This window comes from Dendrobates tinctorius, unplaced genomic scaffold, assembly GCF_039654945.1.
Source record: "Dendrobates tinctorius isolate UK_male_01 unplaced genomic scaffold, ASM3965494v1 ptg000070l, whole genome shotgun sequence".
NCBI classification, from domain to species: Eukaryota; Metazoa; Chordata; class Amphibia; order Anura; family Dendrobatidae; genus Dendrobates; species Dendrobates tinctorius.
The window spans coordinates 22465082-22492604 of record NW_027361738.1 but is presented as its reverse complement, the minus strand read 5'-3'; the positions used below and the strand labels follow the sequence as shown (position 1 = coordinate 22492604).

At 47.6% G+C, this 27523-nt stretch overlaps 1 protein-coding gene across 4 annotated transcripts in view; it reads right to left on the bottom strand.

The window, feature by feature from the left end:
• Window positions 1–27523, bottom strand: part of LOC141095454 (ATP-dependent translocase ABCB1-like) — a 485663-nt gene that overhangs the window by 156820 nt on the left and 301320 nt on the right. For all 4 annotated transcript variants that reach the window (XM_073581458.1, XM_073581459.1, XM_073581460.1 and 1 more), the window contains one exon: window positions 14597–14743. In XM_073581458.1, coding sequence (XP_073437559.1) covers window positions 14597–14743 — 147 coding nt within the window. The remainder of the gene's footprint in view (window positions 1–14596; window positions 14744–27523) is intronic.

The following is a 27523-nucleotide window of genomic DNA, read 5'->3' as shown; positions in this document are numbered from 1 at the left end:
ATCCATAGATGATACCATCAAAGGCATTGAATGGGCATCTGATACCGATTCACCACATAGGGCAGAGACACAATGCCGTATTTTTCGTCCGAGAATCGGATTGTAAAACTCGCACTGTCTGTCTGCTCTCCTGACCTGAGCTTGACAGCTGCATAGTAACGGCCCCGTCACACATAGCGATCACAAGTTTTGTGACGTAACAGCGATCTCACCAGTGAGATTGATGTGTGTGACAGTGATCAGTGACCGGCCCCCCTGCCAGTAGCGCTGATCGCTGTTGGAAAGCCCTGGACATTTTTTTGGTCGCTGGTCTCCCGCTGGCCAGCACGCATCGCTGCGTGTGACAGGCGGGAGACCAGCGATCAGCTGGTAACTAATGTAAACGCAGGGTTTCTAAGCACGGCGCTGTGCTTAGAAACCCTCTGTGTACCTTAGTTACCAGTGCGCTGATGCAGGGAGCTGGTAACTAAGGTACACAATGGGTTTCTAAGTGACGCACGTCCCTTAGAAACCCGATGTGTACCTTAGTTACGAGCTCCCAGCATCAGCGCGCTGGCAACTTAGTACACAGCGACGTCTCTGTTTGACAGCTCACCAGCGATCATGCAGTGACTCACCAGCGATCTTGACACATTGATATCGTTGTCGGGATCGCTGGTGAGTCACTATGTGTGACAGGGCCTTAATGTTAGGGCTGGAGGAATCCACCAAATTATAAAGTAGTAGTAGGTGCGTTCGTAGCCCGGGGTCCACCATGCAGAGGTGGTACACTGCTGCTAGAAAATGGTGGAAGAATAGAGCGGCGTAAAAACAGTCACACGTGGGTTACGTCACCCAATCTGAACAGGAGCGGACTCTGTTAATTCACAAAGCCGCGCAGCCGCTGAACGTGGATGCCGGAGCCTGTTTAACTCACAGAGCCCAGCCAAAGAGCGCACAGCAAGCGGCCACAGAACTCTACCCCAAGGACACGGTGTTAGAGTCCTACTAGGCCCACTGTGCGTGCGGCGTCGCTGCCACGAGCGCCGCTATAGACGCTGGCTATGGAGTGTGGAGCACGGGCACTGAGGCATGCCGAGTCACTGATGATGACTAATGCCTGACTCAGACTCTGACCTACCTACGCCTAAGCCTGGGCGCTAGCAGGCTAGGCTGCACAACACATAGAAAACCAAAACACAAAACAAATATCCTGGAATAAAAAAGTAAAAAAATATATTGCAAAAATTGCATGAAGGTAGTAATAATAGTAATAATAAGGGTATTTAGTTAACATAATTTTGATCAAAATAATGTAGAAGCCATCCCGCCACGTCACGGCAACCCTTGTGGGACAGTCCTAACTCTTGTATTTAAAACCTTTCCACTTGTCAAGTGACGTAAATGTGAACAAGGACAGAGGGACTGAACCACCAGTAATAGTATAGGCCAGACAGGATGGATTTTCCAACTCAGAAACAGGGCGGTCACACCCTTATATGCACAGAATGCACAATGAAACAAATGAGAAACTGGGTCTGAGCAGAAAAAGTAAATTAATGTGCATGCAAAATGTAATTGCATATGAACACATGACCTTTACACAGAGAAAACCAAAACACAAAACAAATATCCTGGAATAAAAAAGTAAAAAAATATATTGCAAAAATTACATGAAGGTAGTAATAATAGTAATAATAAGGGTATTTAGTTAACATAATTTTGATCAACACATGCGTACCAAGGGTAGGGGTTTCATAATGAGTCAGTCACCAGAGACATTCATACGTGCATACATCACTCACTCCTTATAGTCTGAAAATACTGTCTATCCTAGCGCATGGCCGAGCGGCCATGCAAACCTTTTATAGCCGCGAGCGTCCGGGACCTTCCTGGCTTCTCGGATGGGCCAATCCGAACACGAGCAGGACCTGAGCACGTGACCTTCGATCTCCAATGGGAGATCACTCCACGGGCATGCTCAGTGGTCCGACATGAGGACTTAGTAACTGGAGAATCTCGCTGCTGAGCAGCATGCATTGCCATAGCTGTGCCAGAGGTGGCAGCAGCAAGCAAACCAACGGAGCTGGTCAGAGCAGAGCACCGGGACCGACGAGTTTGCTGAACAACCTCCTCTGCGGCTGGAGAGGAATGGGAGACCGCCGGAAGCAAGGCTTGGGATTCCCGCTGTGCAGCAACAGGAACCCGATGCCTAACACTTAATCCATCTTGCTGTCATGCTCAGGTCAGGAGAGGTGCCGTTCAGTCCGCTCAGTGCGATGCAATTATCGCAGGAGAAATGCACCAGTGTGACTCCAGCCACACAGTTGCATGAAATTTCCTGCGGAAACTGAATCCAGATTGGCCGCTTCAATGAAACGGGTATTGCCACAGGTAATTGACACCGACTGAGTCAGTGGAGGAGAGGAGTAGTTCTCAATCAGGGTAGCCTCTCCTATTGACCCTAGGCTCTAGAGTTTCCTGGCTTCTCAGGACAGGAGTGAATAAAATGTTCGGGACTGCTGCAGCCGACCCCCCCCCTTCGCAATGCCGAACCTCCTGATGATGCTTAGCCAACTTGGTCAAGTTGCATAGGTTGGCAAGAAGGTGTCAAAGCTGAGGTCTGTGGCTTGATCGGCGTTCAGAAGTTAGGAGCCAAGTGCGTGAAACCTAACGCTCATGAAACCTAATCACTGTATATGCAATATAATCAGGTCAATTTGTGGCAACTTTGTCTCATGTATGAGGTATTGTGAATATATTAGTCTTGGCATAGTAGATTTTGTTTAGTTAAAGGATGGTGGTTATACCTAGACACTATGTAGTGGTAATATATGGGAAGACACAGTATAGTCAGAGAATGGCACTATTAGTTATCATTTGTATAGTGATATTAGGGGAAATATTGATCTTGATATAGTTTCATAGTTTTTAAGGTTAAAAGTAGACAGAAGTCCCTCGCGTTCAACCAAAAGCCTAAAATATTTAGCTAGATGATGGGAAAAACCCCATGAGGCAGATGGCAATTGGCAATTGCCCAATATTAGGTGAAAAATTCCTCCCCGACTCCACATGTGGCTCATGTGGCTGCACTAGTCTTTTGAATAGAGGTAAAACTATGCTCTTGTTATGAGCATATATGCCCCTTTTAATGTGTACCATTTATTTTCTTTTCTTTGGCAACAGCTGCCTGGCTCTGGTCACTAAAGTTTAGTTTGCCATCCACCCATATGTCCAAGTTTTGTTCAGTTACAGTTTTACTTCATGTTACATAAATTCTTCTGTAATATTAAATTATTCTCTTCTGTGTTGATTACCTTGCAGAGTTTAGTATCACTTGCAAATATTGAAATTAAACTCTGTTGACGTTCTACAAAATCATTAATAAATATGTTAAAAACAAAAGGGCCCAATACAGACCCCTGTGTTACTCCACTGTTAACTGTGACCCAATCATAGTGTGTTCTATTAATAACTAGAGATGAGCAAATATTTCAATATCTGGTCTGGCTCACGATAGCCAAATTTGAAATATTCACCAATTTAAACGCCGAATATAGCCAAACATTCACAGCACAAAAGCTGTTGTTTCCCACGCTGCATGGGAAACACCGGCGTGGTGCTTCTGGTCGGCGGTGAAATCTTCCCCGCCAGTCGGAGAGCTGCAGTTCCCATGCTGTCAGAAGACAGCGTGAGCGCTCAGCTGTGATCGTAGGTATAAAGTTTACCTCCAGTCACTGGTGTCAGCTGATGAGACTACAGCTCCCATCAGCTGACACCAGCTGCCATTAATAATAGTGAGGGCAGAAGCAGGGGTTGGGAGTATTCTTCTGCTGCTCCTGTGCTGTAAATAAATAATAAAAAAAAACCCTGCTCATGCTCCCCTGTATTTTTGATAACCAGCCAGGCAAAACTCACAGCTGGGAGGCTGCAACCCTAAGCTGTCAGCTTCAGCAATGCTGGTTATCAAGAATAGAGAAAAACGGCAGGAGATCACCCCCATTTTTGACAACCAGCCTTGCTAAAGATCACAGCTGGGGGCTGATATTCTCAGGCTGGTAGATGGCCAAGGATATTGCCCCCCCAGCCTAAAAATAGTAGCCTGCAGCCGCTCAGAAAAGTCACATCTATTATATGTGCCAATTCTGGCACTTTGACAGGCTCTTTCCACTTGCCCTGAAGTGGTGGCAAGTGGGCTTCATATTTGTGGTGTTGATGTCACCTTTGTATTGTCAGGTGACATCAAGCCCACAGCTTAGTAATGGAGAGGTGTCTATAAGACACCTTTGCATTACTAATACCAAAAAATGAAAAGTTAAACCAAACCCTATAAGCGTCAAAGTCTTTAAGACAGATTTGTGAAGGCGCACGTCAAAACCAGGGAGTCCATCCTAGAGCAAGTTCCATAGCAATAGATAAAAAAGACAGTGCCTTAGACAGTGGTGAAAAAAAAAAAGCCTTACATTTTATTCTGCCTCCTGTGGCGACATTTCCATTACTAGTCCTATAGTTACATGGTGAATAAAGACACAGACAGACAGTCCTTTATTAGAAATAAGACTAAACACAGTTTTCTAATTTATTTAAAAATAACAAACAGTTATACTCACCTAGAGCCTAATTCCACTAAAGCTATCGTTCTCCTGTAATAAAACTAAAATTAAAAAACAACATCTTTCACCTGTTTGTTGTTCTGATCTATGCCATAACACATGTCTGGGGGATTAATAGTTTTCAACCTGGACGGTGCCAAGATGTGATCGTCCAGGCAGAGAACCACTGTTGAATGAGCTGCTGAGAGCGCAGCCTCAGTGACTAGCGGTGACATCATCGAGGTTACCTAAGGTCACTGAAGCTGCGTTCCCAGCAGGCCTGAACTCCCGTGACCTCAGCACTGTGGGAAAAAGTCAGTGATGAGTTCACCACAGTTCAAGCTCAGTGACTTCACCGCAGATACTGCCTCCTACTACAGATCCTCTCTTCCTCTGGCATCAAAGACCTTGCTCTATCCTGGATCTCCTCATAACTCTCCAACCGCACAGTCAGCATCTCCCACTCCCACTCTACCTCCTCATCTCTGTTGGAGTCCCCCAAGGCTCTGTTCTAGGACCCATACTCTTCTCAATCTATACACATGGCCTGGGGCAACTCATAAAGTCCCATGGATTCCAGTACCACCTTTATGCTGATGATACTCAGATCTACCTCTCTGGCCCAGACGTCACCTCTTTGCTCTCCAAAATCCTGGAGTGTGTATCAGCCATATCCTCCTTCTTCTCCTCCCGCTTCCTCAAACTGAATGTGGACAAATCTGAACTGATCATCTTTCCCCTATCTCACAGATCTTCCTTACCTGACCTATCTATAACAATTGACGGCATCACGCTTTCCCCCGTATCGGAGGTCCGCTGCCTCGGAGTAATCCTTGACTCTGCCCTGTCCTTCAAACCACACATCCAAGCTCTCTCCACCTCCTACCGCCTCCATCTCAAAAATATCTCCAAAATCCGTCCCTTCCTCAACCCTCACTCTACTAAAATGCTTGTGCATGCCCTCATCATCTCCCGTCTCAACTATTGCAACATCCTTTTCTGTGGCCTCCCTGCTAACACCCTCACACCTCTCCAGTCCATCCTTAACTCTGCTGCCTGACTAATTCATCTCTCTCCTCACTACTCCTCCACTTCTCTCCTCTGCAAATCTCTTCACTGGCTCCCACTCCCTCAGCGTATCCAATTCAAATTACTAATACTGACCTACAAGGCCATCTATAACCTGTCTCCTCCATATATCTCTGAATTAATCTCCTGATATCTTCCCTCACGTAATCTCTGATCCTCCCAAGACCTCCTCTCCTCCACACTTATTCGCTCCTCACTCATCCGCTTCCAAGACTTCTCCCGAATAGCCCCCATCCTCTGGAATTCTTTGCCCCAACATGTCCGGCTATCAACCACACTCGGATCCTTCAGATGGACCCTGAAAACCCATCTCTTCAGGAAAGCCTACAGCCTGCAATGATCCCTGCTGCCCCCTCACCACTACTAGAGCTGCTGCAACCCCCCAACCTACTGTCTCCTTCCCCATCCTGTAGAATGTAAGCCTGAAAGGGCAGGGTCCTCTCTCCCCTATATCAGTCTGTGATTGTTAGTTTGTTTACTGTAAGTGATATCCATAATTTGAATGCAACCCCTTCTCAAGTACAGCACCATGGAATCAATGGCGCTATATAAATAAATACTAATAATAAAAAAATAAATAAAAGATAATGGTGAGGATTACCTGTACCTTTGAAAGATGACTACTCCAGCCAGGTCTGAAGACGACAATGTCAACCAGGTAGACTGCGGTATATTTCTTATGTGGAGCCAAGATCCAATCCATCGCCCTCTGGAAGGTAACTGGGGCCCTCTGCAAACCGATGAGCATTCTCGTGTACTGGAAACACCAATCCGGCATCGAGAAGGCCGTGCTTTTCTTTGTAATCTGGAACATGGGGATCTGCCAGTACCCCTTCATCAGGTCGAGGGTGGTGATGCATCCCACGGGCCCGAGTTGCTCAATGAGTTGGTCCATACGGGGCTTCGAATACGCATCAACACTGGACACCTTGGGGCATGAGGTTCACCCTTACATGTGGCTCTGTTAACACATCATGTTCCACCACCTGTGTACACCCTGGCAACTCTGAGAGTAGGTCACAGTTATGCTGCAGCAATTCTCAACACTGTTGCTTCTGGGCCAACGTTGGAGTCTCTGTGATTGTGAGCTCCTCCACCACTTTGGCTTTGGGATGGGCCCCCAGGCAAGGAGCTTCCAGAGATTCTCAATCCCGCCATGGTTTGTGCAAGCTGGTGTACCTTGTAATTCACATCACCCAGTTTTTCCACCACCTCGTATGGGTTGCCACTTGGCTAGGAACTTGCTCTTCACTGTGAGAATAAGTACTAGCACATGGTCCCCGGGCTGAAACTGCCTCAACCTCGCTGATCGGTTATACACCCTCAACTGTGGCTCCTATGCCTGGAGAAGATGTTCCTTCACGATAGACATCACGTGCACATCCTCTCCTGCAACTGGGTGACATGCTCAATGACACTCCTGTGTGGTGTGACCTCAGCTTCCCAGGTTTCCTTGGCAATGTCCAGGAGTTCTCGCGCATGTCAACAGTACAGGAGCACAAACGGCAAGAAGCCAGTGGAGGTGTCACGGCACCGCCAGACTCAGGGCCTGCTGTCCCGGCCTCGGCCAGTTGGAGGCGCCAGACTATCACATCACCGTCAGACTCAGGGCCTGCTGTCTCGGTCTCGACCACTAGGAGGCGCCGGACTGTCCTATCACCGTCTGACCTGCGGCCTGCGGTCTCGGCCTTGGTCTCTGGGAGGCGTTGTGCTTCAACCCCGAGTGATGGCGGCGTTAGTCATGAGGCTCCTGCGCAGGCGTCCGCTGGATGCAGGCTTCGCTCCTCGGTCAGTCATGAAGGGGCTGGTGCAGTACCATCCAGCCTGGTCCGGGGGGCGGTCCGGATGACATCACCAGCCCACGGGCCTGTAAGGGTTGACCTTTGTATTGTCAGATGACATCAAGCCCAGGGGTTAGAAATGGCAAGACGTCTATAAGATGCGTCGTATAGGCGTCTATAGGATAACTATCCCCATAGCGATATTGTAAAAAAATACACACACCCTGAATAAAATCCTTTATTTCAAATAATGACACAAACTCATTTAATGAATCTACATTTACCAAAAACATGTAAACGCGCGTCAATGCCCCATACACTAAAGCCAATGTCTCCTGTAACAGAATTAAAATAATAAATAACCATATTCCTCACCTGTGACGATAATAATCCATTTGTCTTGTGAAGTGTCTAGCTGCCTTCCAACAGAGACACTGAGCTGCATGCTCTGGCTCAGCTCAGTGTCTTGAGGCGAACTACTTTCAACTCCCTGATGTCACCGCAAGCATGAGAAAGTTCTCATGATCGTGATGCCATTAGATAGGTCCTGAGATTTCACAGCCAATGAACTCAGTTCAACTCACTCACGGCAGCACAAGCACTGTTAGAACTTTTTCCAATAAAAAAAAATATGTGCGGTAAGCTACACAAGCACTGTACTAATTATATGTTTCTGACATCTTTATATCTGTCTATTCTATGTGTGTATATCTATTATATCTATTCTATTTGGTCGGGTCAGATGAATTGCCGGCTTTCAAAGTACTGTATATACTCGAGTATAAGCCGACCCGAGCATAAGCCGAGGCACCTAAACTTGCCATGAAAAACTGGGTAAGCTTATTGACTCGAGTATAAGCTGGGTATGCATTGTCCTCTCATCCCTATCCTGGTATGCATGGCTCCCCCGTCCCTGTCATTGTATGCATGGGTCCCCCGTCCCCCGTCCCTGTCATTGTATGCATGGTTTCCCGTCCCTATCATTGTATGCATGGTTCCCCCGTCGCTGTCCTGGTATGCATGGCTCCCCCGTCCCTGTCATGGTATGTATGGCTCCCCATCCCTGTCCTGATATGCATGGCTCCCCGGTTCCTGTTATTGTATGCATGGCTCCCCCGTCCCTGTCATTGTATGCATGGCTCCCCTATTCCTGTCATTGTATACATGGCACCCCCCTGTCCCTGTCCTGGTGTGCATGGCTCCCCCATCCCTGTACTAGTATGCATGGCTCCCCCATCCCTGTCATTGTATGCATAACTCCCCCGTCCCTGTCATTGTATGCATGACTCCCCCGTCCCTGTCATGATATGCATGACTCCCCTGTCACTGTCCTGGCATGCATGGCTCCCCGTTCCCTGTCATTGTAGGCATGGCTCCCCAATCCCTGTCATTGTATGCATGGCTCCCCATCCCTGCCATTGTATGCATGGCTCCCCGGTCCCTATCATTGTTTGCATGGCTCCCCCGTCCCTGTCATTGTATGCATGGCTCCCCGGTCCCTGTCATTGTATGCACGACTCCCCGTCCCTGTCATTGTATGCATGACTCCCCTGTCACTGTCCTGGCATGCATGGCTCCCTGTTCCCTGTCATTGTATGCATGGCTCCCCTATTCCTGTCATTGTATACATGGCACCCCCCTGTGCCTGTCCTGGTGTGCATGGCTCCCCATCCCTGTACTAGTATGCATGGCTCCCCCATCCCTGTCATTGTATGCATGACTCCCCCGTCCCTGTCATCGTATGCATGACTCCCCTGTCCCTGTCATGATATGCATGACTCCCCTGTCACTGTCCTGGCATGCATGGCTCCCCGTTCCCTGTCATTGTAGGCATGGCTCCCCGATCCCTGTCATTGTATGCATGACTCCCCCATCCCTGTCATTGTATGCATGGCTCCCCGGTCCCTGTCATTGTTTGCATGGCTCCCCCGTCCCTGTCATTGTATGCATGGCTCCTCCGTCCCTGTCATTGTATGCATGACTCCCCTGTCACTGTCCTGGCATGCATGGCTCCCTGTTCCCTGTTATTGTATGCATGGGTCCCCGATCCCTGTTAGTGTATGCATGGTTCCCCCATCCTTGACATTGTATGCAGGGCTCCTTATCCCCTATCCTTGTATGTATGGCTATTTATTCCCTATCTTTGAATGCATGATTCCTGTTAAAAAAAGTCCTATTGTCATAACTGTGGCTGCTGCCATGCCTGTCATGACTAGGCTCACAGCCGCCAGGGTCCCGGCGTCTCCCCTCCGCTCTGTTGGCGTCACGTCTGCTGGCGGACCTGCGCATGCGTCTTAGGCCGTGACTGCACGCTCTGCCAGCCCTTTAATGTATCACACCTGATCTGAACCATCTGCAGTCCAATCAGATGCTTTTGTTGGCTTTATCAGGCCGCCCTCCCTTAGGGAAGACGCCTGATTACTGTGTGCACTCCTGTGTACTGAATCTAGGCCATCTCTGCGGGTGCTCACCCGCTGTTACTAATTAACCCTTTATTTGCTTCTGTCCTCAGCTCACTTGTAACTCAGCCTGTGGTTCCTGGTCCTCTGCTGTCCTAGTGGTCCTTCATCTCCTGGTCCTGTCCAACGGTCCCCGTCCCTCTCTGTCCTGGTCCCTTTTATGGTGCCACAGGGCCCACTTTCCAGTACCCTGAACCTGTTAGAACTTCCAGGACCCTATTCTCTAGCTTTCCCTATCTACTTTTTGTCTCTCAGCTTCACTACGAGCCGTCCCTCTTGGTGCTAGCTGTCACGGTACCTGACCCCCCCGGGCCTGCACCTAACGATCCCTGTATAGGGGTTGGTTCCACCTGGTACGCTCAACCGGTTCAGTGCCGTGACCCAGAGAGTCCATTCCTGGAAGCTATCCCCTCCTAGGTGTCACACCTATTTACTGGCCTGCATGCCCTCGCTGGCACTGCATCTCCTTCCAGCGCCAGCATCTCTTCCGACCAAGCGATCATGTGGCCCCATTCATTAAGGTAATGAATATGCACTCCGCGCCTATCGAAGTGGAGAGGCGTGCATATTCATTACCTTAATGAGCAGGGCCATGTGATCGCTCAGCCGGAAGAGCTGCTGGCACCAGAACGAACGAGATGTAGTGACTAGTGTTGAGCATTCCGATACCGCAAGTATCGGGTATCGGCCGATACTTGCTGTATCGGAATTCCGATACCGACTTCCGATATTTTTTCAATATCGGAATTCGGCATCGGAATCGGAAGTTCAGTTGATTGACGGCCTGACGTCATCATGATGCGCGGTGTGTGCGCATCATGATGCGCCGTCATTTCGGGCCTTCCGGGGGTCTCTGCCGGCCTGCCGGGGGGCTGTGCCGGCCTGCCGGGGGGCTGTGTGGACTGCCCGGGGTCTCTGCCGGCCTGCCGGGGGGCTGTGCCGGCCTGCCGGGGGGCTGTGCACCCTGTGGGGGTCTGTACCGGCCTGCCGGGGGGCTGTGCCGGCCTGCCGGGGGGCTGTGCTGATGTCCGGGGGTCTGTGCAAGCATCGTCCGATGGGACTACAAGTCCCATCGGGCGATGCCTGCTACCATGACAGTGATTGACACATTAGCCAATGATGGGACAGTAGTAGTCCCATCATCCGGCTAATGTGTTAAATGTTAAAAAAAAAAAAAAAAAAAAAAAAAAATACTACATACATACTACATGCTACATACATACTACATATATACTACATACATACTACATACATGCTACATACATACTACATATATACTACATACATACTACATACATGCTACATACATACTACATGCATGCTACCTACATACTACATATATACTACATACATACTACATACATACTGCATGCTACATACATACTACATACATACTACATGCATGCTACATATATACTACATGCTACATACATACCACATACATACTACATGCATGCTACATACATACTACATGCTACATGCATGCTACATACATACTACATACATGCTACATATATACTACATACATACTACATATATACTACATGCATGCTACATATATACTACATACATACTACATATATACTACATGCATGCTACATATATACTACATACATACTACATATATACTACATACATGCTACATACATACTACATATATGCTACATATATACTACATGCTACATACATACCACATACATACTACATACATGCTACATATATACTACATGCATGCTACATACATACTACATATATACTACATGCATGCTACATACATACTACATGCTACATGCATGCTACATACATACTACATACATACTACATGCTACATACATACCACATATATACTACATACATACAATACATTCATACAATACATACATAGACATACAGTACATATAACATAGAGTAACATACTTACCAATACTTGTCACATTGTTCCCCGAAGCCATTGTCGTCTACGGAATAAATATTAACATAACAAACCACAAAAATACTCACCCACGATCCGAAGCAGTCCACGAGTGTGTCCCACGACGATCTTGGGTAGAGAACTGCAGCATCAGATGATGCTGCCGTTCTCTACGGGCTGCAGGAATCCAATGACGGAAGGTAGGTATCCTTCCGCACTGTATTCCTCCGCCACTTAAAAAAAAAAAAGTCCCTAGTCTCACTTTATGCCATTGCTGTGTGGGAAATTCCCACACAGCAATGGCATAAAGTGAGACTAGGGACTTTTTTTTTTTTAAGTGGCGGAGGAATACAGTGCGGAAGGATACCTACCTTCCGTCATTGGATTCCTGCAGCCCGTAGAGAACGGCAGCATCAGCTGATGCTGCAGTTCTCTACCCAAGATCGTCGTGGGACACACTCGTGGACTGCTTCGGATCGTGGGTGAGTATTTTTGTGGTTTGTTATGTTAATATTTATTCCGTAGACGACAATGGCTTCGGGGAACAATGTGACAAGTATTGGTAAGTATGTTACTCTATGTTATATGTACTGTATGTCTATGTATGTATTGTATGAATGTATTGTATGTATGTAGTATATATGTGGTATGTATGTAGCATGTAGTATGTATGTAGTATGTATGTAGCATGCATGTAGCATGTAGTATGTATGTAGCATGCATGTAGTATATATGTAGTATGTATGTAGCATGCATGTAGTATATATGTAGCATGTATGTAGTATGTATGTGGTATGTATGTAGCATGTAGTATATATGTAGCATGCATGTAGTATATATGTAGTATGTATGTAGCATGTATGTAGTATATATGTAGTATGTATGTAGTATATATGTAGCATGCATGTAGTATATATGTAGTATGTATGTAGTATATATGTAGCATGTATGTAGTATGTATGTAGCATGCATGTAGCATGTAGTATGTATGTAGCATGCATGTAGTATATATGTAGTATGTATGTAGCATGCATGTAGTATATATGTAGTATGTATGTAGTATATATGTAGCATGTATGTAGTATGTAGCATGCATGTAGCATGTAGTATGTATGTAGCATGCATGTAGTATATATGTAGTATGTATGTAGCATGCATGTAGTATATATGTAGCATGCATGTAGTATATATGTAGTATGTATGTTGCATGTAGTATGAATGTAGCATGTATGTAGTATGTAGTATGAATGTAGCATGTATGTAGTATGTAGTATGAATGTAGCATGTAATTTTTTTTTTTTTTTTTTTACATTTAACACATTAGCCGGATGATGGGACTACTACTGTCCCATCATTGGCTAATGTGTCAATCACTGTCATGGTAGCAGGCATCGCCCGATGGGACTTGTAGTCCCATCGGACGATGCCTGCACAGACCCCCGGAGCCTGCACAGACCACCGGCAGGCCGGCACAGCCCCCCGGCAGGCCGGTACAGCCCCCCGGCAGGCCGGCACAGCCCCCCGGCAGGCCGGCACAGCCCCCCGGAGCCTGCACAGACCACCGGCAGGCCGGCACAGACCACCGGAGCCTGCACAGACCCCCTGGCAGGCCGGCACAGCCCCCCGGCAGGCCGGCACAGCCCCCCGGAGCCTGCACAGACCACCGGCAGGCCGGCACAGACCACCGGAGCCTGCACAGACCCCCTGGCAGGCCGGCACAGCCCCCCGAAAGGCCCGTACAGACCCCAGAGAGGCTGTACAAGGGCAGGAAAGGGTTTTTCTTATTCCGATACCGGAAGTCCCATAGACTTGAATGGGACTTCCGGTATCGGAATCGGCGATACCGATACTTTTTTTAAAGATCGGCCGATACCATCCGATACGATACTTTGAAGTATCGGATGGTATCGCTCAACTCTAGTAGTGACAGCGAGGGTGCACTCGAAGGTGACTAGGATGTGTGCTGGAAGCGGGTGGCTGTGGCTGGCACTCTGTGCTATTACAGCAGCGGCACAGGTGTTAGCCACAGCCGCCGGGCTCCTGCCTCTGTGATCCGCTGCTCCGACGCTCTCCCTCCCCCCGCTGTCTTTCTGGGACAATTGAATTGTGTATTAGCCGAGGGGGGCGTTTTCAGCACAAAAAAAGTGCTGAAAAACTTGACTTATACACGAGTATACAGTATACAGTACATCGGTGTGTAAAAATTGGGTTGCATTCGCATGCATTGAGTGCGGAGCGATTTTTTTTTTTATCACACCCAATGATTCGCATTGGCGAGTCTCATCTGAGATAAAGGGACAGCCGCAGTGGGCTACGATTTTTTTCTCATCCCGATCAGACCTGAGAATAAAATCGCAGATGAGCACGGACTCATAGATTGACCTTGATCAAAGCGCAATCCGATTTTTTATCTGATTACACTCGTCCGTTTTCCTTGCAGATGAGTATGAGCCCTAATAAGATCATCTCAGCAAAGGGGCATTTTTTTAAACACATTCAGTTGTGGAAATTATTATTATTCCAAGATTTATTGATTAAAATGAACTTTGTTAGTGAGACAACCCCTTTAAAGTTTTCTGCATATTATTGGAAAAACATGAATAAATATTGTTCAAACCTATTTATGTATTGTTATGTAATATACATTACAAATCCCAAACAACACTCAATTTGCGACACATTTTCATTACATAAACTGTCACATAGATACGGTAACTATCGAGCCAGAAAACCATAAAATAACTGTTTTATCAAATATATGTCACATGGAGCTTAGACACCTACCCCAATAGACTTTGAAAGTATAATTCCAAATAATGGAATTATAACCCCAGATATAGCAGCAAATATCAGTCCAATCAGAATGCATAGCCACTCTGGTTTGTTTAACTTTAAAATTCTCCTTAGAAGTGCCATGGATGCATCACAGTCCTGCAAAGAATAAGCAGGAAACAATAGATCAAGACAACAATGAAAATAGTATTATGCTATTATTACTACTAACATTATTATTGTTAAACTAATTAACGACCAATGTTATAATTAGTAAGAAGACACTCATGCAATATGATCTGAACTGTTACAATTGTAGCTGATGTACTATAACTGCTAGATTGCTGCATTTACTATGTGGTGGTAGAAAATTGAGAGGATTGTGACAAATGGAATGCACTGTAAAAAGGTTATTATTTCAGCTCTTTCTAATTTTGTTGGGCAACATGTCTACATTTTGGGCGTTCTGTCCAATATGTTATGTTGAAGGCATCATTTTATTAAAGACTCATTTATATGTCAGTCATTTTTCTCGTACGCAAAAAAGACCAGTTTCTAATCACTATTTTGGATCTGATCTCCATCAATTTAAAGCTTCTCCTTTCAAGCAACCATGATAAAAGGGCACAGAAAGTATAAGAAGGGAGGGTGCACACAGAACTATAAAGCACAAAAAAAATTCTTTATTGGATCAAAATACAACAATAATAAAAACACATTAAAAATCACGCAAAGTAAGCTCAAATGCTCAGTTGTGAGCCAAAAAATATTGTGGCACCAGAGCTGAACAGGGACCAATAGTACTACAGCAGCAGAGAGATGCTCAAAAAAATAAAGAAATAAAGGGAACACTAGACACTCTTACTGAGCAGACTCATGGATGTTAGTGACCTTCCTATCATTTCTACCTGTTGTTTATTCCACTGGCACAACAGCAGGAGAAATTGAATCACAATCAGTGTTGATTTCACACAAGTGTGACTGACTTGGAGTTACATTTTGTTGTTTAAGTTTTCCCTTTATTTTTTTGAGCAGTATATAATTACTTAAATACACCAAAAAGTAATGACCAACAGTAGGCTTGTTTAAACCAAATTAAAGCCAATAGAGTTCCTCATGAAACATATAATGAATGTTCCCTTCATATCAAAAATATCAGAATACCAAAATACAAAAAAAAGAAGGAGCAATGATCAAAAAAAAAATAATGCCAATTTTATTCATTATATAATGAGTAGTGTTGAGCGATACCGTTCGATACCCAAAAATATCGTATCGGATGGTATCGCCCGATACGAAAAAAATATCGGGTATCGCCGATTCCGATACTGGAAGTCCCATTCAAGTCAATGGGACTTCCGGTATCGGAATTAAAAAAAGCCCTTTATTTCCTTGTTGGCTAATTATACATAATTGAAAACAAATAAAAATCATGTAGAATGTATTGTGGGAGGTGGAGGAGACATTAAAGGCATAGTGGTTTATTCAAATCACATGACATAGCATTAATTCCATTTTTTTTTTCAAGATGTTCGGAGTTAAAAAGATATTGACTATGTTAACTTTTTTATATTTTGTCAGATATGTATGTTTCACAACTTCCATGCTCTTCACCTTCTTTTGTACTTCTCCCACACTTTCTCCTTCATGATCCGCAGCAGTAGCATTTTTTTATCAACTTTTTCTTCACCTTATTCATCTTCTTCTTCTTCACCTTCTTCCCATTATTTTTTTTTTCCATTCTTCATATTCTTCTTATTCAACTATAATTAATTTTCATATGCTATTTCTTCATCTTCTTCCTATTCTTCTTTTTCTTCATTTTCTTATGGTGACAGGCATTCCTGTAGTACTTATCTATAAAAGTTATAAGATTACACCTTACGTTCTGCCTGTCACAAAAGATTTACAACAGGATTTGTCCGCGTTCAGTTTGGCCTGCAGCAGCAGGCATTTTCCAGGGGCACCACGAGGAGGAACGGACTCACCCCCATTTACTGCTTAGTCTTCTTCTGCTTATAATTTTGATATCTTCTATGCTGATTTTTAGTCTTATGCTTAATGTTCTTGTGCTTTCTGTTCTTCTGCTTTTGCTTCTTCTGCTTCTTGTTCTTCTGTCTTTTGTTCTGTATCTTGGTGGTTGTCTTCATGTTCTTTGTCCTCTTGGTCATATTATTTAGGGTCATATTTCTGGTCTTCTTTGGTGTGGTCTTCAGGGTCGTCGTCATCAGGGTCGTCGTCATGGAGATCAATAAGGATTACCAAAGACAATTTCAAAAAGCTTGATCTTGGAAATGTAGCAGAAGGTACAAGAAGGCTGAGAAACTGGCGAGAACCAGCTGACAGTACTGGAACCCGTAGTGGCAGCAGAAGGAACAAGAGCCAATGGCACTACCGAGGACCAACTGACGGTGCTGGACCACGGTTACTAAGCAGAAGGTAACTGTGCTAAAAAGCACTACCAAGGACCAGCTGAAGGTGCTGGACCTCGGATACCGAGATGGAGGCACCTAGGCCAAAGTCTGTGGCGAGAACCAGCAGACAGTGCTGGCACCCGGATGGGTAGCAGAAGGAACAAGAGCCAATGGCACTACCGAGGACCAACTGACGGTGCTGGACCACGGTTACTAAGCAGAAGGTACCTGTGCTAAAAAGCACTACCAAGGACCAGCTGACGGTGCTGGACCTCGGATACCGAGATGGAGGCACCTAGGCCAAAGGCTCTGGCGAGAACCAGCAGACAGTGCTGGCACCCGGATGGGTAGCAGAAGGAACAAGAGCCAATGGCACTACCGAGGACCAACTGACGGTGCTGGACCACGGTTACTAAGCAGAAGGTACCTGTGCTAAAAAGCACTACCAAGGACCAGCTGACGGTGCTGTACCTCGGATACCGAGATGGAGGCACCTAAGCCAAAGGCTCTGCCGAGAGCCAGCTGACGGTGCTGGAACCCGGAGGGGCAGCAGAAGGAACAAGAGCCAATGGGACAACCGTGGACACGCTGTCGGTGCTCTAACATGGTTTCTAAGCAGGAGGTACCTGTGCTACAAAGCACTACCAAGGACCAACAGACATTGCTGGAACTCGGATACCGAGAAGGAGGCACCTAGGCCAAAGGCTCTGGCGAGAACCAGCAGAAAGTGCTGGAACCCAGATGGGTAGCAAAAGCTACAAGAGCCAATGGCACTACCGAGGAACAGCTGACGGTGCTGGACCACGGTTACTAAGCAGAAGGTACCTGTGCTAAAAAGCACTACCAAGGACCAGCAGACGGTGCTGGACCTCGGATACCGAGATGGAGGCACCTAGGCCAAAGGCTCTGGTGAGAACCAGCAGACAGTGCTGGAACCCGGGTGGGTAGCAGAAGGTACCCATTCAAAGCAAAGTAGCCAGGCCGCAAGCCGGCCGCAGTTACCAAAACCCACAGACCTACAGGGGGTCCATGTCCCATTGGCACTACGGATCCAGCCTTCAATGCCAGTTCCCGCAGCCCACATAGGAGTCACCTAAACTGCAGGCACCGTAAAGTCGGCTAACCCGGCCGCAAGACGACAGGACAACGGATTGGTGGCATAGTGACCTTGACACTACCCAGAAACAGCAGGCGTGCTGAAAACAGGCTGGGCAACAGGGAGTACCCGTGCCAAAGACACTGCCGAGCACCAACTGGCGTTGTTGGAGCCCAAGGACAATCATGGTGTAGGCCGAGGCCTACTTGGTGGTAGTTTTAGATTGTTTGTAGGCTACAACAGACTGTCAGCGTGCTCCAATTAGGCATCTGTCCACTCTGTTTCCATGATTTCACGTGACCACCAACACCGCCAGTTTATGCGTACAGTAGCCGTCTGCCCAATCCACACATGTTCCTGTGTTACTGGGGTTCTGTAATGTCAACAGATCCCCTGATGTGTGTCTGCCACTGTCTCCTGCTCTGTCCACATTCCCACCACTTGTAGTGTAAAGGTGGACAGCGCAGGAGACAGTGCCGGACACACATTGGGGGATCTGCTCACGTAACAGAACACCAGGAACACAGGAACAAGTGTGGAATGCATGGACGGCAACTGTGAGCAGGAACTGGCGGTGTTGGAGGTCAGGGGAAATACTAGAGACAGAGTGGAGACAGAGGCCAAATCAGAGAATGTTTAAATCAGAGGTAGTTACAATTTGGAGGCAGCAGCAGTTTGCCCTCCACACAGCAGGGGATCAGCTGACGTTACTGACCCCCACTTTCACATGAACGAGTGTTTATTTCTGTGTGGACAGCACTTCTGAGCAACAACTGACGATGTTGGAGCCCAGGGATAGTCATTTTGTAGGCTGAGGCCTACTTGGAGGCAGTTTAAGATAAGACGTTGTTTGAATTTGGAGGCAGCAGCAGTTTGCCCTCCACACAGCAGGGGATCAGCTGACGTTACTGACCCCCACTTTCACATGAACGAGTGTTTATTTCTGTGTGGACAGCACTTCCGAGCAACAACTGACGATGTTGGAGCCCAGGGATAGTCATTTTGTAGGCTGAGGCCTACTTGGAGGCAGTTTAAGATAAGACGTTGTTTGAATTTGGAGGCAGCAGCAGTTTGCCCTCCACACAGCAGGGGATCAGCTGACGTTACTGACCCCCACTTTCACATGAACGAGTGTTTATTTCTGTGTGGACAGCACTTCCGAGCACCAACTGGCATTGTTGGAGCCCAGGGACAATCATGGTGCAGGCCGAGGCCTACTTGGTGGCAGTTTTTGATTGTTTGTAGGCTACAACAGACTGTCATCGTGCTCCAATTAGGCATCTGTCTCCACTCTGTTTCCAGGATTTCACGTGACCACCAACACCGCCAGTTTATGCGTACAGCAGCCGTCTACCCAATCCACACGTGTTCCTGGGTTACTGGGGTTCTGTAATGTCAGCAGATCCCCTGATGAGTGTCTGCCACTGTCTCCTGCTCTGTCCACATTCCCACCGCTTGCAGTGGGAAGGTGGACAGCGCAGGAGACAATGGCGGACACATATTGGGGGATCTGCTGACGTTACAGAACCCCGGTAACACAGGAACACGTGTGGAATGTGTGGACGGCAACTGTGAGCAGGAACTGGCGGTGTTGGAGGTCAGGGGAAATACTAGAGACAGAGTGGAGACAGAGGCCAAATCAGAGAATGTTTGAATCTGAAGTAGTTACAATTTGGAGGCAGCATCAGTTTGCCCTCCACACAGCAGGGGATCAGCTGATGTTACCGAACCCCACTTTCACATGAACAAGTGTGTTTTTCTGTGTGGACAGCACTTCGGAGCACCAACTAGCGTTGTTGGAAGCCAGGGACAATCAGGGTGCAGGCCGAGGCCTACTAGGAGCCAGGTGTAAAGCTGAGGTATTTTGAGTTTGGAGGGAGCAGGACACTTTCCCTCCACACAGCAGGGGATCAGCTGACGTTTCCGAACCCCACTTTCACATGAACATGTGTGTTTTTCTGTGTGGACAGCACTTCCGAGCACCAACTAGCGTTGTTGGAAGCCAGGGACAATCACGGTGCAGGCCGAGGCCTACTAGGAGCCAGGTGTAAAGCTGAGGTATTTTGACTTTGGAGGGAGCAGGACACTTTGCCCTCCACACAGCAGGGGATCAGCTGACGTTACTGACCCCCACTTTCACATGAACAAGTGTGTTTTTCTGTGTGGACAGCACTTCCAAGCACCAACTAGCGTTGTTGGAAGCCAGGGACAATCACGGTGCAGGCCGAGGCCTACTAGGAGCCAGGTGTAAATCTGAGGTTGTTTGACTGTAGAGGGAGCAGGACACTTTGCCATACACACAGCAGGGGATCAGCTGACGTTACCGAACCCCACTTACACATGAGCGAGTGTTTTGTCTGTGCGGATAGCACTTCTGAGCAACAACTGTCAGTGTCGGAGCCCAGGGAAAATCAGGTAGTAGGTCGAGGCCTACTTGGAGCCAGGTGTAAATCTGAGGTTGTTTGACTGTGGAGGGAGCAGGACACTTTGCCATACACACAGCAGGGGATCAGCTGACATTACCGAACCCCACTTACACATGAGCGAGTGTTTTGTCTGTGCGGACAGCACTTCTGAGCAACAACTGGCGGTGTCGGAGCCCAGGGAAAATCAGGTAGTAGGCCGAGACCTACTTGGAGCCAGGTGTAAATCTGAGGTTGTTTGACTGTGGAGGGAGCAGGACACTTTGCCATACACACAGCAGGGGATCAGCTGACGTTACCGAACCCCACTTACACATGAGCGAGTGTTTTGTCTGTGCAGACAGCACTTCTGAGCAACAACTGGCGGTGTCGGAGCCCAGGGAAAATCAGGTAGTAGGCCGAGGCCTACTTGGAGCCAGGTGTAAATCTGAGGTTGTTTGACTGTGGAGGGAGCAGGACACTTTGCCATACACACAGCAGGGGATCAGCTGACGTTACTGAACCCCACTTACACATGAGCGAGTGATTTGTCTGTGCGGACAGCACTTCTGAGCACCAACTGGCGGTGTCGGAGCCCAGGGAAAATCAGGTAGTAGGCCGAGGCCTACTTGGTGGCAGTTTGCGATTGTTTCTAGACTACTACTAACTGTCAACGTACTCCAATTAGGCCTCTGGCTTCACTCTGTTTCGAGTATTTCCTCTGGCTTCCAACCACGCCAGTTGCTGCTCTGAAATGCCGTCTGCACAACCCACACTTGTTCTTGTGTTACTGGGGTTCTTTAACACCAGCTTCTCCCTAGAGGTGAGTCAGGCAATGTCCCCTGCTCTGTCCACATTTCCAGTACAAGTAGTGGGAATGTAGACAAAGCAGGAGACATTGCCGTGCTCACCTCTGGAGATGAGCAGATGTTACAGGACCCAGGTAACACAGGAACAAGTGTGGATTGTGCAGACGGCACTTGAGAGCAGAAACAAACAGGCGGTGTTGTAGGCCGGAGGAAATACTCAAAACCGAGTGGAGACAGAGGGCAAATCAGAGAACATATTAAATCAGAGGTAGTCAGAAGTTGTAGGCAGCAGGAGAGTTTGCCGTACACACAGCAGGGGATCAGCTGACGTTACCGAACCCCACTTACACATGAGCGAGTGTTTTGTCTGTGGTGGACAGCACTTCTGAGTAACAACGGGCATTGCTGTAGCCCAGGAAATAAAGTTCCGGTCATAGAAACTTGAACACAACAGGAGACCTGGATCCTGTTGCCAGCCAATTATTTATTCTGGAAGAGGACTGGCAAATTCAGGTGAGATCCAGGCCTTGTTCATTTTCAGAAAAGTAAGCCGGTCAACATTATCGGCGGATAGTCGCGTGCGACGGTCTGTTACCACACCACCTGCAGCACTAAAGACACGTTCTGATAATACACTGGCAGCAGGGCAAGCCAGCACCTCCAATGCATACTGGCTAAGCTCTGGCCATGTATCCAGCTTAGAGACCCAATACTTGAACGGGGAAGAGCCGTCTGGGAGTACACTAACAGGGCAAGACAAGTAGTCTGTCACCATGTGACGGAAACGTTGCCTCCTGCTGACTGGAGCCGTCTGTGATGGTGTAGCCGTTTGTGGCGGTCCCACAAAACTTTTGCACATTTGGGCCATACTGGCCTTGCCTTGTCCTGCGGCACTGCCTCTGCTACCTCTTTGTGCAGAGCTTCCTCCACTGCCTCTACCCACATGGCTGCTTTGAAAAGCACTACCAGCAACACTTGCGGGGGGAATGGAGAACATGATGGCATGCACAAGTGTTTCTTGGTACTCCCGCATTTTTCGCTCCCGGTTCAACTGTGGTATGAGGCTTTGTAAATTGTCCCGGTAGCGAGGATCTAGGCGGGTGTACACCCAATAATCAGCCGTGTGGAGAATGTTGGCGATGCGGCGGTCATTTAACAAGCATTGCAGCATGAAATCAACCATGTGCTGCAGACTGCCAACTGGACCGGAAACGCTGTCCCCAGCTTGAGGCAGCATCTCTGCCTGCTCAGCATCACCCCACCCTCGCTGTACACACTGACTACTAGAGCCTTGTGTACCTCCCTCCTCTGGAGAGATGTGTTCCTCCTCCTCCATTGACTCCTCGCCATTCTCCTCACTAAGTGTCCCCTGCCTGGGCCTTTGTGTGGAAGCACGTTGCGCAGACTTGCCAGAAGCAGATGGCATTTCTGACTGCTCATCCTCGACCTCTTCAAAAACCTCCTCACTTAGTGCTTGTAAGGTTTTTTGAAGCAGACAGATGAGGGGGACAGTCATGCTGATTAGTGCATCATCTGCACTGGCCATCCACGTGGAGTCATCGAAGGAACGCAAAACTTGGCAGATGTCCCTCATAGTGGCCCACTCAGTGGTGGTGAAGTGTGTCCGGCGCACAGTGCGACTTGTTTGCGCCTGATGCAGCTGGTACTCCATTACTGCTGCCTGCTGCTCACACAACCGCTCCAACATATGTAATGTTGAATTCCACCTGGTGGGGAGGTCACATGTGATGCGATGTTCTGGCAGGCGGAATCGGCGTTGCAGAGATGCAATGCGCGATCTTGCCATGCTGGAACGCCACAAGTGAGCACACTCTAGGCGAACCTTGTGCAGCAGTGCATCAAGATCCGGATAGTCCCTCAGAAAGCTCTGCACGACCAAATTGAGCACGTGTGCCAGACATGGTATGTGAGTGAGGTTGCCTAGGCCCAGAGCTGCCACTAGATTTCGGCCATTGTCACTCACTACCAAACATGGCTGGAGATTCGCTGGCACAAACCACACATCGCTCTCCTGCTTGATGGCATTCCAGAGCTCCTGTGCTGTGTGGCTCCGATTCCCCAAAGAAATTAATTTAAGGACGGCCTGTTGATGTTTGGCCACACCTGTGCTCATATCTGGCCTAACAGGCTCACGCAGTGCTGATTCCGAGGAACTAGAGTAGGAGGAGGACTCAATATGTACAGACTGCATTCCTGCAATCCTTGGAGTTGGCAGAATACGTACAGAGCCACTATCCAGATCTGTACCCGGCTCCACAACATTGACCCAATGGGCAGTGAGGGAAAGGTATCGTCCCTGTCCATGGCTACTGGTCCATGCATCGGTGGTCAGGTGGACCTTGCTACTGACGGCATTTAGTAGCGCATTTTTAATTTTTCCCTCCACATGCTTTTGCAGGGCAGGGACGGCTTGCCTGCTGAAATAAAAGCGGCTGGGCACATTGTATTGTGGAACTGCCAATGACATAAAGTTCCGGAAGGTATCAGTCTCCACCAGCCTGAATGACAGCATCTCAAGGGCCAGTAGTTTGGCAATGCCGGCATTCAGAGCCAGTGCTCAGGGATGGTTTGCCGAGTATGGCCGCTTTTTCTCCCATGCCTGTGCTACTGATTGCTGGTGAGTGGCCTGGGAGTGTGATGATGACTGCGAACGTGGTTCAGTGGGTGTAATTTCACTGGGTCTCTGGACACCAGTGGCAGTGGTTCTTCCATGGCGTTCCAGTGAGGAAGCCGAACCAGCTGTGTGTGAGCTGGAGGAAGAGGCCCCAACACGAGCTGAAGAGGTGGTAGGTGCTGCTGAAGGTTGGCCTACATCTTCAGTGTGTCTGTGTAACTCCACCTCGTGCTTGGTACGCACATGTTTCCACATATTTGTGGTATTGAGGTTGCTCACATTTTTCCCTCGTTTCACTTTCTGATGACACAGCTTGCATTTGACAAAGCAAATGTCATCTGCAACTGTGTCAAAAAAAGACCAAGCACTGCAAGTCCTGGGAGCGCCCGTTTTGTGTTTTGGAAGAGGATTGCTCCTCACGGGTGCCAAAGTGGAGCCTACAGGCAACCAAGTCTGCCCCCGCCCTCTCCCTCCTCTTTTGGCCGTTCGGGGAATCTCTTCCTCAGAGCTGCTCCCACCACCTTCCTGTGGCTGACGCCATGATGGGTCAAGGACCTCATCATCTCCACTCCCCTCTTCAAGCACCGGCTGGTCCTGGGTTGTCTCGCCAGCACCGTACGCACCAGAAATTGGCAACTGAGACTCATCATCATCAGATGAGCACTGAGGTGTGCTGACAATAGGCACTGGCCCACCCGCCTCTTCAGATTCAGAGGGACAAAGCAGTTGCGCATCACTGCATACTCCCTCTTCTTCACGCTCTAGAATGCTGCTTGGCTGGCCACCTCTTTCCAAGCCAACAGATTCTGAGAACAGAAGTAAAGATTGAGATGGCTCCTGTCCAGGGCTCTCAGACTGCCTGGGCAATTTGGCAGGTGGTGAAGAGACAGATGGTTGCTCTTCAGTGCTGTGGCCTTGGGAGGATGCGGAAGTCATTGAAGTGGATGCGTTAGCTGCCATCCATCCGACAACAGCTTCAATTTGTTCGTCACGCAGCAGTGGGGTACGGTGAGGTCCTACAAAGCTGCGCATGAAGGACTGTTGCCTGGTAAAAGTGGGGGATGCCGGGTCACTGGTGGCCGCAGCAGACACCGAATCCCCACGTCCTCTCCCTGCTGAATCCCCTCCGTCCTCTCCCTGCTGAAACTCCACGGCCACGACCACGTGCCTTACACCCTGCCTTCTTCATGTTGGAAGACTGATAGATAGGCAGAAAAGTAAAAAAAGGGGTGGCTTAGTGTTCTTATTCCTGAACACCTGCTAACCAGTATAAGAAACACTAATTTGGCTAAGAGTGTGTGTACTACACTTTAATATGATCTAATGTGGCCTAGACAACTGTAAAGTGGAGTGTTTGGTGAACTTTATTTCCTTTTTTTTGGGGGGGGGGAAAGAAAAGGATGTGACCAAAGTTTGAAAGCTATAGTATCACAAACTTTTTGGAGCGATTACAATGCAGGAAGCTAACTTACAATGCAATTGATGAGGCTCCAAAAAATAGTGCGATTCTAGTCTGGCTGGCCCTGAAGGGCACAAGCCAGCAAAAAGGCTCCTCTATCTAATCCTATATAGTGTTTGCAACCAACCAATGACAATGGATGCGGTTGGAAGCACACTAATATAAGAGCAAAAATCTGGCTAAATTAGCTGCAAAAAAAGGACTATGTATGAGGCAGTGACGCACGCTGAACGGACTACAGCTAGCGGTGGCTGTAGAACACACTGCAACGTGAGCTGCACTCACACACAGAGAGACCTATCAGACAGCCAAAAACAGTGCAGAGAAATGGGCTATAGCACTGAAAGGCTGCTGAAAGGCTCCGCTGTCCACTCCTTTAGTGTTTGCAACCAACGTATATGGATACGTATGGAAGCACACTATACAGGAGAAAAAAAAAGCAGCAATAAAAGAAAAATGTGTTTGAGGCAGAGACACACGCTGGCCGGCCTACAAGCAGACGTGCCTGCAGGACACACTACACAGCGTGGGTCTGCACTCACACAGCCCTTGCAGACAGCTATTAAAATAGCGATGCTGGGCTACAAAAATGCTACAGTGGTGGATTATGTAGCCTGAGTAGAGCAATAGATATTTTGGATGATCGCTATTTCTAACTGTCCCTCACAGTCTTCAACAGCAGCCTGTCCCTAACTGAATTCACAGCAGAGTGACCAGAAATGGTGGCTGCAGCGGTTTTTATAGTGCATCATGACATCATTTCAGCAGCCAATCACAGCCATCCCAGTAGTTAACATGCCTACATGCCTAACAGGATGTGCCCACACTTCTGAGGATCCCCATTGGCTGAATCAAATCGAGCGGGCTCCTAGCATTATGGGAACTTCCGATTCCGGTATTCGATATGAAAAAAGTATCGGAACTAAGTATCGGAATTCCGATACAGCTAATATCGGCCGATACCCGATACTTGCGGTATCGGAATGCTCAACACTAATAATGAGCCAATTACCAAGACAGCATTAAAACATTGACTACAATTTCATGGGACATGATAGTAGAAAAACTAAAACAGCAGATCCATGACTCACTTTATATCAGGACATTATGGTTAATTAAAAAGAGCTCATGGGATATATTATTGAGTGAAAATCTATATGTATACTAGTAGAAAACCCAGGCGAATCTTAGTTATGCAACCAAATTGTCCAGTACAAGTCAGTATTACTATGGTACAGATACAATGGTAATGTGGGGCAGTATCCAGATCAAAACTGGGCATTAGAGATGGGCGGACACCAGGATGTTTGGGTCTGCCGGGTTCAGCCGAACAGTTACAAAAAGTTCGGGTTTGAGTACCAGAACAGTACCGGGACCCGAACACGGAGCCCATTCATTTGAATGGGAGACCCGAACATCCAGTGTGTGCTGCGCTGTCATGTGCATGACAGCACGGCAAATACCGCTTCTGATCAGCGGTGAAATCCTCCCCGCTGGTCAGAGAGCTGCGTGAGCACTGAGCTGTGATTGAAGGTATAAAGTTTACCTCCGTCACTGATGTCAGCTTATGGGACTACTGATCCCATTATTCTACACCTGCTGCTGCTAATAACAGTGAGAGCAGGGGTGGCTGATGGGGATATTCATTAGCCGGCTGCTGCACTGTAAATAAATAATTTAATTTAATTTAAAAATGGCGTGGCTTCCACTGGATTTTAGATAACAAGCCAGGCTATACTCACAGCTGAGGGCTGCAACCCTTAGCTGTCAGCTTCAGCAAGGCTGGTTATCAAGAATAGAGTCCCTACACTGTTTTTTTTAATTATTTAAATAAATATTTAAAAAAAACGGCGAGGGGTCCCCCCACTTTTGACAACCAGCCTTGCTAAAGGTCACAGCTGGGGGCTGGTATTCTCAAGCTGGTAAGGGGCCATGGATATTGGTCCCAAGCCTAAAAATAGCAGTCCTCAACTAACAGAAAAGGCACATGAATTAGATGCGTCAATTCTGGCATTTTGCCCGAGTCTTCCCACTTGCTCTGTAGCAGTGGCAAGTGGAGTTCATATTTGTGGGGTTGACGTCACCTTTGTATTGTCAGGTGACATCAAGCCCTGAGGTTAGTAA